The sequence below is a fragment of the Bison bison genome, unplaced genomic scaffold, assembly GCF_000754665.1.
Source record: "Bison bison bison isolate TAMUID 2011002044 unplaced genomic scaffold, Bison_UMD1.0 scf7180017864304, whole genome shotgun sequence".
Lineage (NCBI taxonomy): Eukaryota > Metazoa > Chordata > Mammalia > Artiodactyla > Bovidae > Bison > Bison bison.
This window is the reverse complement of record NW_011494876.1, coordinates 13,414,780-13,426,263: the sequence shown is the minus strand read 5'-3', so window position 1 is coordinate 13,426,263 and position 11,484 is coordinate 13,414,780. Positions and strand designations below refer to the sequence as shown.

Genomic DNA, 11,484 nt, shown 5'->3' with positions numbered 1-11,484 from the left:
GACCCCTCTACACCCCCGTCCGGTGTCCGTGCTACATTACCGTATTCGCCAAAACGCAGGGACTCCCACTGCTGCCATTCCACCAGGACGCTGACGGCGCGCACACCCACGTAGATGAGGAGCATGCCCACGGTGGCATCCAGGAGGAAGTTGATGAGGTACCTGTGAGGAGAGGACACGGCGCACCATTAGGAAGCACCACCTGGGGAGCAGCCACCAGGGAGCCAGGCCTCATGTGCTTCCTGGGTCAAGGTCAAGGCTGGGGACCCGGGCTTGTCTGGCCCTGCTCTGGGAGGGGGAGCCTCCATGCGGGGGAGGCTGTAGGGGTCACTTCAGGGAGCCCAGGAAGGCCTCCCACCCTAGGACAGTGCCCTGCTCAAGGAAGGTGGGAGAGTGATAAGAGACTCAAAAGACCTCAAGTATTCCTGCCAAACAGACTGGGAGAGAGTGACTGGGAGCAGCCACGAGGCTGGTAGGAAAATAGAACTTAATTGATAAAAATAGTTTGTTCCATGACTGCTCACTCAGTGAAGGCCCAGCCCTCCCAAGGCCCTGAGACAGAGCTGCTGCACAGAGCAGGGTAGGAAATGGCCTCTAGGGTTTCTCAGACCAGAAAGGTCAAGGCCATGTGCCCTCGCTCATCCCTATGCTTCAGGGCCTGCCACGGAGGCAAGCCCTAGCGAACACCTACGGAAAGGGCAAGATGATGCAGGAAGCAGAGGAGGTCAGAAGACCACGCCCACCCTGACCTCTTGTTCTTGTGGGCTCTGCTTCTATCTGTCCGACACACACCTCTTCCCTCACTTGGCCCCTTGCCCACTAGCCCTCCCCTGAGGGCCCCGAACACAGGCCCCAGCTCTCTAGACAGAGCAGGAGACAAGCAGTCATGGCGTCAGGTGCCCTCCTGGATGCCACATAGCTTGGAAACCCCCAGAGAAGCTGCAGATACTACAGACTAACTGGGGCATTTCCAAGTTGAGAGGCTTGAGATACTTAGGCAGCCCCACGCCCCTGCCCCAAGGCCTGGCCTCAATAACACGTGCAGTACTCTGAAACCCAAGGGAGCACATTGGAACCAGTGCCCTGGGGCGGCGGGAAAACCAGAGGGAGGAGACAACGGCCTTTTCCTCCTGCCTGCCTTTCCTCTTTAAAATCACAAGGGGTCACTCTCAGACCAGAGACTAGAGACGGCATATTGACTGCTTCCCAAGCAGTTTGTCCAAGGTCACACTGAGCTCTGGCCCTAGGCTAACGCTGCCCTCATGCTTAGACCACACTGGTTTCAAGCGGTTCTGACATCTGGGACCCATCCTGAAAATATTAAGAGTACTTGACACAGATGTATGTATTATTTCATTCATTCCCTCACCAACACTGATTCCAGCCTACTGTGTACCAGACCTTGGGAACACAGACAGGAAGCTCTAGACCCTCCCCTCAACACAGGCGAGACTGGCAGCCAACAGGGTATCCTGTGGACCTCAGACCAGACTGGCTGGGTTCAAATTCCCACTCCATCACCCTTGAGCTGTGTGAACTCGATTAAGTTATAAAAATCTCTCTGCTTCAATTCTCTAACTGTAAACTGAGGATAATCAAAATATCCATATTGCAGGGCTGTTATGAGGATCCAATGAGTCAATATAGGTGAACAGAGTCTGCCACATAGTAGGTGTTACACAGATGTCTGTTAGAATCCTAGCCCCTGAGATATCACAAGGACCAAACTCCCACCCAGAACAGTACCCCCAGCACAGGGAACCCTTGTTGCTATCGGGAGCCTCGTCCTCCTTTGTTTTTAAGTTCTCCTCTCCCTGAACTGACTGGTTTCCCTTGTAGATATGCAAAAACCCAAGATGGCCAAGGTCCAGCCCAACTCTTCCCCCATCTATGAAGAGTCACAGGGCAAAGCAAGAATGGCAGGGCTGGAACAGATCCCACTCTGGCACTCACTCTTCCACAGGCCAGGTGCGTGCTCTCCTGCTCTGCCTGCCCAGTCTCTCCCCAACAGCTCCTCGAGCAACTGCTGGAGCTCCACATCTTTCCTAAGCTCTAACGACAATATCCTCTGATTGATAAGTGCCCCAGTGGCTTACAATGGTGCCTGTACCCATCACCTCATGAAACCTTCGCACTGATCCTGGGGATCTGGATGAAGAAACAGAGAAGCTGAGCTACCTTTCGACAGTGTGGCTTCCCAGCCAAGGGCTCTTTCCACAACACCTAACTCCATTTTGGGCCTCTCCTCCTCTGGCTGAGCACCTGAGATTTGTCAGCAGCTAACATCCCCTTCTCCATCCTGGCTGTGATTCAGTTTGTCAACGACCCACAATGACCACAGTGGGATCAGGAGATAGGGTTCCTCACCCCAAGGCCTCCAGGGTGAGCAGCTGGCTCTCAATGTATCTCAGCCAACCAAGATGGTTTACCAGAGGATGACACAAGCTTGCTGCTGGGCTCGGGGACTGGAAGGACCAGGCCTTTTCCTAACTAACTCCCCTACAGATGATCCCCCTTCCAGTCCCCTGCTTTGGGACTACACCCAAACAGATGAGAACCTATACAGGTCTTCAGGAAAAACCCTGGGGAGGGAAGACTTTACAACTTCCTTCTGAGCCTGGACTTGGACTAAATCTCAGAATTGCATACTGTCACCAAACAAGAGAAGCTTAAAGGAATCTTCTAGTCAAGATGGTCTTAAATATATGCTAAATCTTTTGGCAAGGGACTCACCAGCCCTCCAGCCTGCTCTTCCTCAGAAGCACGGCAGGGCAGGGCTGGGGGGCATTCCAGGCAGAGGGCAGTGCAAGCAAAGGCACAGAGGAAGGAGACAGCTGGTGGGCTTGAGGACCATCAGGAGCAGACCAGCATGGCTGGCGCACCAAGTCTGAGCAAGAAAGGCAGCAGATGGAGCCAGGATAAGGCAGGGGAGCGACCTTTTCCATTCCATAGCACTGTTTGAGTGTTGTTAGCAAAGAGGTCAGGTGACGTGGCCCAACTGGGGCTTCAGGCAGACGACTCTGGGGGTTGTGTGGAAGGCACATTGACTGCACTGACGAGGCAGAACCACTCATGGTCTTCAGGTCAGTGAGGTCAATGGTGGTCAACAATGGCTCTGACCCCGAGTGGCTGACATGACAGAGAAGCCCCTGTGTGTCATGTCTCAGCACAGTCACTCCTTCCAAGCTGCTGTGCAAGGGCTGCTTGGAAATTGGGAGACATGAGGGCACTAGAAGGCCAAGGGACAGAACTTAGGTTGATAAGCAAAAAGCCAGTGCACAGGGCCACCATCACTGGGCAAAACCCTAACACCCAGCATGCACACAACGATCTCTCAGAGGGGAACAGGGGATGAAGGAGAGTTGCCCTCTCCCCAAGCCAGAGGGAACATGACCGGCAGCAGACGGAAAGGCATGGAGGGCCAGGCGATGTTCATACTCAAATACAGTCCACTTACAGTGAACAAGGGTCCTCTTCGTTGAGATCTGCTAGGTATACATTTGCAAAATGGATGAACAGCATTCCTATGGCTTGTTTGGAAGTGTCTAAAAACCTGTACAAAACAGAATCAGCACTTGTTATCACTCTGACATGAGGGTAATATCCAATTTGGGGGAAACGTTAAGTCTGAAATAAGACAAACAAAGCTGCTGGGGAGACCCCAACCTTCCTTCCAATGACTAGTCCCCTCCTCTGGGAGCACTAGTACTAACTAGGGCTTGGCCTTTCAGCTGTCTTTCAAAACCACCAGTATCAGTGCAGCCCTGAAAGGCCGCTGACTGATAACAGATTTAAACACACAAAACACATTTAAAATATGTGTCTCTATCTTTTCATTTTTGTTACTTCAAAACAAAATGCTCGATCACAGCTTTGGATGAGGTCCAAGGTGCTTCTACTTTAAAGAGCCCCCAACTGATTTCATGCACAAACTCAATGACATGTGAGCTTAACAAGACTTGGATGAATCCGCACTGCTGCCAGAACCCTGAGCCACCTTCAGATGCTGCAGCTTAAACAATGGGTGGGACCCAGGTGGACATGTGTTCCTGTGAAGGGTCTGAGGATAGATATTTTAGGCTGTGAGAGTCATCGTACTCTGCATGACTACGCACTCTGCTGCTGCAGCGCAAGGGCAGCCAGGGTCACTAGCACCCCACTGACATTTTACTTGTGGAGACAGACAGTGGCCAGGTTGAGGCTGTGGGCTATAACTTGCCAATCCCGGGCTAGAGGAGAGGAGTTTTAGAAAAGAAAAAACAAGTTCTGTAGTCTCTGGGACACATGGCAGGAGCATGGTGGAGACAACATGGGCCCTCAGTCTCTCTTCAACCATGAGCACTTGGAGACCACTTGCAGTCCATGGCTGAGGGACCTCTGGATTGCGGCCGCTTCTCTTGGCCTTCCAGGCTGGGCCTTCAGAACTGGGCAGGCCACTGATGGGATGATGGGCATGGGACTCAAGGCTGGAATGGACCTTAGAGATTATCCAGACCAACCCTGCTACTGAGGCTTGAAAACCATTTCCTAAAATCATGGTAAAGTAGGAGCTGCCAAAGGGGACCATGTGGAAAACTCAGCTCCAGGTTCCCCCAGGCCCCCTGCCCAAGATAAATACTCAAGACTTGAGAGAAGATTATCAACATTCAGAAACAATGTATTGAAGATCAATCAAGAGTACGGCTAAAATGTTATTAAAGGGCCTTCACCATAGAGATTTCTCACAAGTTTCCTTCGGAAGGAAAGTTGCTATGGTTAGGATAGGTGCAAGAACGACAGCTTCTTGAGGGCATCATGTTGTCCTGAGGAGCTGCCTGTTGCCTTGTGAGGAATTTAGTTTTTTTGGAGTTTTGTCTTTGGAGGCTATGTCTGAGTATCTCACCAGCATATTTAGAAGGAAAAACTGCTGCCACAAAGTCATCCTAGGACTAAGAAAGACTATAGTTTTGATGCGAGGAGTATGTACACTGTACATTTGACTCATCTCCACGTTTAGATTACTTTTTTGCTTACACATAGAGAATTCAAGGATTTAACATAGTCCGTCGACAGGAAGAAGTAACTAACAAAGCCTGCAGTGTGGACGGACACATCTGTGTCATCTTCCATTTCCTAAAACTGGACAGCAGAGTGATGACAGAAGCACCACCATCTGGCTGTCACTAACCCTATGGTGGGCTCAACACTTACCTGGAGAAACAAAAGTACTATCATATTATACACAACTCATGACGATAAACCGGACTAATGGATTTCAACACTTTATGCTACGTATAACTGGTCACATTCCACGCCCCCTCCCTCAAAAAAACTCAAAATAGTCAAAAGTATTCTAGGAATGAGTTAATATTTAAATACCCACCATATCCTCCATGGTCGTCTTTCATGCTTTGGTTCTCTGAAGCGTTTGACTAAAGGGAAAAAAAAGAGCAGATAATCAGTAGCTTGCCACAGTGATAAGGAAGCAAAGTGCATTTAATAAGCTGGGGATCCTCAGCACACTCAGTGTTCACACCACTGAGTCAGGGTACTTGCTCAGGCTTCCCTGGTGGCTCAGATGGTAAAGAATCTGCCTGCAATGCAGCAGACATGGGTTCGAACCCTGGGTCAGGAATATCCAGTGGAGAAGGGAATGGCAACCTACTCCAGTATTCTTGCCTGGAGAATTCCACGGACAGAGAAGCCTGACAGACTATAGTCCGTGGGATCAAAAGGAGTCACGACTGAGTGATTAACACTTTAATACAGCAGGTAACCAGGAAGACAGGCTGAGCAGGAGCTAGAGAGGGGAGGGTCCTCAGTGCCAGGCCATGGAGCTTGGAATGAGTTCTGAGGAAAGGAAAACCTAAGGGAGAGAGCTAAACAGAGGCATAGACACAGAAAGACACAGAGGTGGAAAACCACCTCTGAATGGTGTAGATGGTGGGTTTCCGAGGGCAGGATGGACAAAGCAAAGCCCCAGGCAATAGGCAGGGGCCCTCCCAGCCCAGGACAGTGGGGGTGGTGTGCTCATTCACCAACAGCCTGACCACGATGGATGACAAAGGGCTCCCCAGACTGACATCTTGACCTCAGGCGGGTCTGCAAACACAACCGCTTATACAGACGGAAGCAAAAATGTTCTAAGTGTCCTGTCCTCCGCTGAAGCCTCAGGCAGACTATTTCCACAATGACTCTACTAAAACAAACAATGCAAGTGCCATGTGTGTGGGGTTTTCCTATACACAGTACTGAGGAAGAAATAGACACGATGGTAGCAGGCAAGAATCGACTTCTGGCAGAGTCCCAAACTGCAATGAGGATGCACGAAGAGGAAGGAGGCAGCGAGGGAGAAACCGGTGCCGAATCAATAAGCCCTACTTCTCTAAATAAATACAGCCAGCCCCCAGTCTGCAAAGCAAGGATTACCTATCCACATAAAAGAAACTTCTGGTGTTTTTAAAGACATTTTGATAGACCAAAAAGCAAGTGAAATTGTGAGGAGCTCTGTCACCCCACTGACACATCTCAGATCTAAAACATCAACAAGGCCACAAAATCTGGAGTTTGAGGGAGGCCCAGAGGTTCTGTGAGCAACCTCCCGGCTCACTGAAGGGCTGGGGGCTCAGGAAAGAGAGGTGGATGGAGCTGGGCCAGGACAAGCTGTCTAGAGGGAAGGCCCATAGGCAGGGCTGGGGTACCTCCTGCTCATTTGCTTGGCTCCTCAGGGGAATCGGTCCCTAATAGCATAAAATAAGGGATGTTAAAACAACAAAAGAGAACACCCTCATTCTTGGGAGACATATGCTGAAGTACCAGAATGGGTGCAATTTACCTTCAAGTGGTTTAGGGGGGAATTATGTTATGTATATTAATTATATATAATAGATACATTATAAATGGTATAATTTATCATGTGGAAGCCCTACATTATAATTATATATGATAAATAAAACAAATGTAAGTGATGATTCTATAGTAAGTATTTGTAATTCTATTAATATGATATATAAAAAATAAAGAGAAAAAAAAAAAATAAAGAGAAGCAAATACCATGTTATGGGCCAAACTGTATTCCTCCTCTCACATGCCCAATTCTTGTGAAGAAGTCCTAACCTCCAGAACCCCAGAATGTGACTATTTGCAGATGGGACCTTAAAAGAGATAATAAAGGTAAGACGAGGTCACATGGGTGGGCCCTAATCCACCATGTCTGGTATCCTTAGAAGGAAAGGAGATATGGACACGCACAGACTGACAGGTGACCGTGAGAGGACACGGTGAGAAGACGGCCACCTTCAAGCCAAGGAGAGAGGCCTCAGGAGAAACGAAGCTGGCCAACATCTTGGCCTGAACTTTCACCCTCCAGAACTGTGAAGAAAAAATGTTTGTTGTTTAATGCGCCCATTCTGTGGTAGTTTGTTCTGGCAGTCTTAGAACACCAACACATAGGGCAACACAGTAACTGGTAAACCTAGAGGAAGGACACTTCGGTACTCATGAAATCGTTAGACGTTTTCCATGAGTCTAACATTTTCTGAAATAAAAAGTTGGGAGGAAAACACACTCTAGAAGAATGAACCAGTGCTTGCATTCAGATGGCAATCTGGCATTAACTACCAAAACTGTTGATGCCCACAGTCCCTTAACCTGCAGTGCTTGGCCAGGTACGTGCTGTACAAGTCTTACTGCAGCATGTGCCAAGATGCATAGGTCTTCACTGAAATACTGCCGTAACAAAAACCCAGGAAGAAGCCAACACCATCAATAAGGGGTCGAGTATATACATCACAGTACGACACAAAACCAGGCAGTTGCTAGAAACAAGGTATGTCTACATGGATTAATATGGAAAGAATAACAAATTATATTAACAAATAACAGAAGAGTATGCCTACCATGATTCTGTTTAGATCCATGTTTTAAAAATATACATTTATGCTGATATAACACATGGGTTGCTTTTTTCCCCTAGGGTTAATGTTAAGTGACTGTTAACAAGGGCTCCCTTTGATGAAAGGAATTATGGATCAGGGAGTAGACTTTTTATATCATTCTGAATGGCTTAACACTCTTCCATGTTCATACTGCTTTCATTTAAAAAAAAAAAAAAGACAACCCTATCACAGACTTGTATTAATGCAGCAAAATGGGGAAAAGTGATGCGACTCATAGCTAGGTTCTGTGACAATAAAGGGAGAGGAAGAGTATACGCAGGCCATCCCTGCCTAGGAACAGTCTCACCCAGGAGCGCCCTCGGCGGGACGTACAGTGCATTCAGATTCTCCTGCTTTCTCTCTCTCCCTCTCCACCCCATTTCCCTAGAATATATCAGAGTCTAAAATACATGTATTTTAGACTCTGATATATTTAAGTAAATGAAGAAACATTAAGAAAGCTACTGCAGATCTAATTTGGACAAGAACAGAAGAACCCGTTCACCCATCCCTGTTTTATTGAGGGGCCTGCCATGTGAGAGGGCCCGTTTGGCAGGAGATGAAATAAATAAAAATTTCCATCTTCCTTACACTCTAGTGGGGATAGAGGAGTAAACACACAGCATGTCAGATAGCAACAATAGAGAGCAGGAAAGAGGCAAAGGGCCTCTGAAGCGGGTGTGCAGGTGCGGCTGAGGAGGCCCAGCAGGTGAGCATCGCTCTCTGAGAATCACCCGTGTCTGCGAAAGAGCCATCAGGCAGAGGGCTGAGGCCAGGGACTGCAGGAAGTACAGGACACGAGGTCAGGTCTCCCAGGGTGAAGGCTCCCCTCTGCCCACAGTGACCAGCGGGCAGGAGCAGGGCAGCACGGCTGTGGCCCACAGTTCAACAGGCTCAGCCCCTGCTGTGCTGTGCTGAGCAGGGAGAGCAGGCAAAGACCATTATGAGAACCCAGGATGAGGCAGTGGTGGCATGGCCTGCTGGTAGCAGGAAAGGACGAGAGGCGGTGGGCTCCTGGCTGTTTATCTTCAACACTGAGCCGACAGGGTGGGGGGTGGGGGTGGCATGAGAGGAAGAAAACAGTCCAGGATGACTCCAGAGCTGGGAACTTACATGGTTCCACTGCACTTCTGGTTTCGGTTTGGGGGTGGTGAGAAATGGAAAACTGGGGAGACACATTTCTCTACAGGGAAGAGACAAAGAACTGCCTCTGAGTCCCTGATGGACGGTGAGAAAGGTAACCAGTCTCATGGACACAGACCTGCCTCCCACAGGGGTCTGGCAGCTGCCCCCTCAGAAGCTCCACAGAGTTTCTCAGGGACAGCCCTGGGACAATCCATCTTTTCTCAATTCCTAGTGCTCCTGCAGGATGGAGAAAACTCAGAGGGAGCAAGAGGCCAAAGCAGCATGCAATTCATCCTTTCCAGCATATCCACCAATATCCCCTGAGGCTGGAGGGCTAGTGGAGGGGAAGCAGGCAAACCTGAAGGGTAGGTCAAGCCCCTGATAAGAAGTGACACTGGAGTTGGAACCCAAGGTTGACAGAGCAGCACCTAACAGAGACCTTCGTGCGACAAAGAAGAGAGTGAGGATGTGGAGAGCGCTGACAGACAAGGGGCCATCAGGACACAGAGCCCTCACGGGCTCCCAAGCAGGCTGTCTTGCCTTTAAGCACACATATCCTGAAGACAGGCATGGGGCCCCATCTCCAGAAAAGCAGTAGGGGCCAAGAGCCAGAGAGATGGGCTGTGAGTCCTGTCGCTGCTACCAGTCATGTGACTTTACGTAAAAGGAAAAAGTTGAAGGGGGGCTGCTATGATCCAGGTTGATCCTCAATATCTGTGAATGTGACCTTACTTGGAAAAAGGGTCTTTGCAACCATAATTAAGTTAAAGATCTTGAGAAGAGATAATCCTAGATTATGCAGGGGGCCCTAAATCTGATTACAAGTACTCTTATGACAGAGGAGAAGATGGTCTTGTGAAGACAGGAGCCTGGAAACTTCGGAAGCCACCACAAGTGGAAGAGGCAAGGATTCTCCCCTAGAGGGGGTTGTGGTCCTGCCAACACACTGATTCTGGACTTTGGGCTTCTAGGACTGTGAGACAATAAGTTTCTGTTATGTTAAGCCAAGAAGTTTGTGATTATTTGTTACGGCATTCCTAGAAAACTAACAAAGCCATTTTTAAACTTTTTCTCTTTCTTTTTTTGGCCATGCTGCATGGCTTGCTGGATCTTAGTTCCCCAATCAGGGATTGAACCTGGGGCCTTGGCAGTGAAAGAGTGGAATTCCCCTTACTTCTTAAAAAAAATTCAGATTTCAAAACACTCCCTTCCATCTGAAATCCCACTCCATTTCCCTTCTCAGGGCCAACCCCTATCACCTGGGTCCTGTGGGTTCTTCCAAAGACGTGCTAGGTTGAGTAGAAGATGGACAGATGTCTCTTTAAAGAGAGAGACAGATGGTCTCAGACTTCATAGAGTCAGATCCTCACTGCGCTCATTGAAAAGCACCCTGGAGCTTCACCTACTGTACACGTGGCTCCATCTCTTAGATTAGAAGTGATGTGGTATCCCCTGGCGTGGCTGTGTCATCTCTGAGTCTATTCTACAAGCACCACTGCAGCGAATGTCCAAGCCATGCGCTGTCTCTGCCTGTGTGGGTTCACTCCTAGGGGTGAACTTGTTGCGTCAAAGCTTATGTACAACTGACTCTGTCACACTGCCCTCCAGAGAGGCTACAGCAACTCATACAAGTGCCCATTTCCCCACAGCCCTGCCTGCACTGTGTATTATGAAACTTTTTGCTTTGACAGTGTGGTCACTGGAAGGCAGCCCCAGCATGGCTGCAGGGGGCACTCATGAGGGCACATGGGCTCCCAGGCATGCTCAAGTGGGGCTGGCAAGACTCCCACCTGCCCACCTCTCTGCCCACCTGCTGTGCGCTTCAGCTCACACCCTCCCCTGAGAGGACCAGGGCACAGTGGTCACGCTTTAAAGTCTCATGCTTTTGGTGCCACACAACTGGAAGGCGGCAGGGGTGAGGGGATTCTGCCTGTTCACACAGGCAGCCTCATCACTGCTCATGTAATGCTATCATGTGGTTTCGCACACAGCTTTCTGAGTCAGCACCTAGAAGACACGGACTAGGCACCCCCTTTCCCCACCCTCCTTGGAGCCTTGCCCAGCTGATGCTCCAAGGACTCACCGGGTGCAGGAAGAGAGCTAGGATTCTATACAGGGCATTTCATGTCACAGGAAGACATATGAGGTGGCACTAAAAGTCAAACCACAAGAATTGGAAGGGAAATAATTTCCACAGAGCAGCTATAGCTCTACTTAGAAACCGAGTAGTAAAAAGTACAACCATTTTGAAATTAAACCACACAATTTAAGAGAGATGTGTGGTCCAAGCCGGGCACAGCCTGAGTGAAGGAGAGTGAGAGGCATGTAAGGGGCAGTAAGAGGCTCCTGACTGCCAGAGGAAGAGAAAGCAGGGTTCAAGGCTGAACGACAATGGGGCAACCTGGGCTTCTGCAGACATGGTTCCCAGGAGGTGGCATTCCCC

At 49.3% G+C, this 11,484-nt stretch overlaps 1 protein-coding gene across 2 annotated transcripts in view; it reads right to left on the bottom strand.

Annotated features, from left to right (window-relative positions):
- The window catches only part of LOC104997121 (transmembrane protein 110), a 51,229-nt gene that overhangs the window by 10,296 nt on the left and 29,449 nt on the right, over positions 1 to 11,484 (bottom strand). For both annotated transcript variants that reach the window (XR_826300.1, XM_010851700.1), the window contains exons 2-4: positions 5,363 to 5,411; positions 3,458 to 3,553; positions 41 to 162 (exon numbers count right to left, since the gene is read on the bottom strand). Coding sequence is in view for 1 of the 2 variants with exons in the window: in XM_010851700.1 (XP_010850002.1) it covers positions 41 to 162; positions 3,458 to 3,553; positions 5,363 to 5,411 (267 nt within the window). In the remaining variant the exon portion in view is untranslated. The remainder of the gene's footprint in view (positions 1 to 40; positions 163 to 3,457; positions 3,554 to 5,362; positions 5,412 to 11,484) is intronic.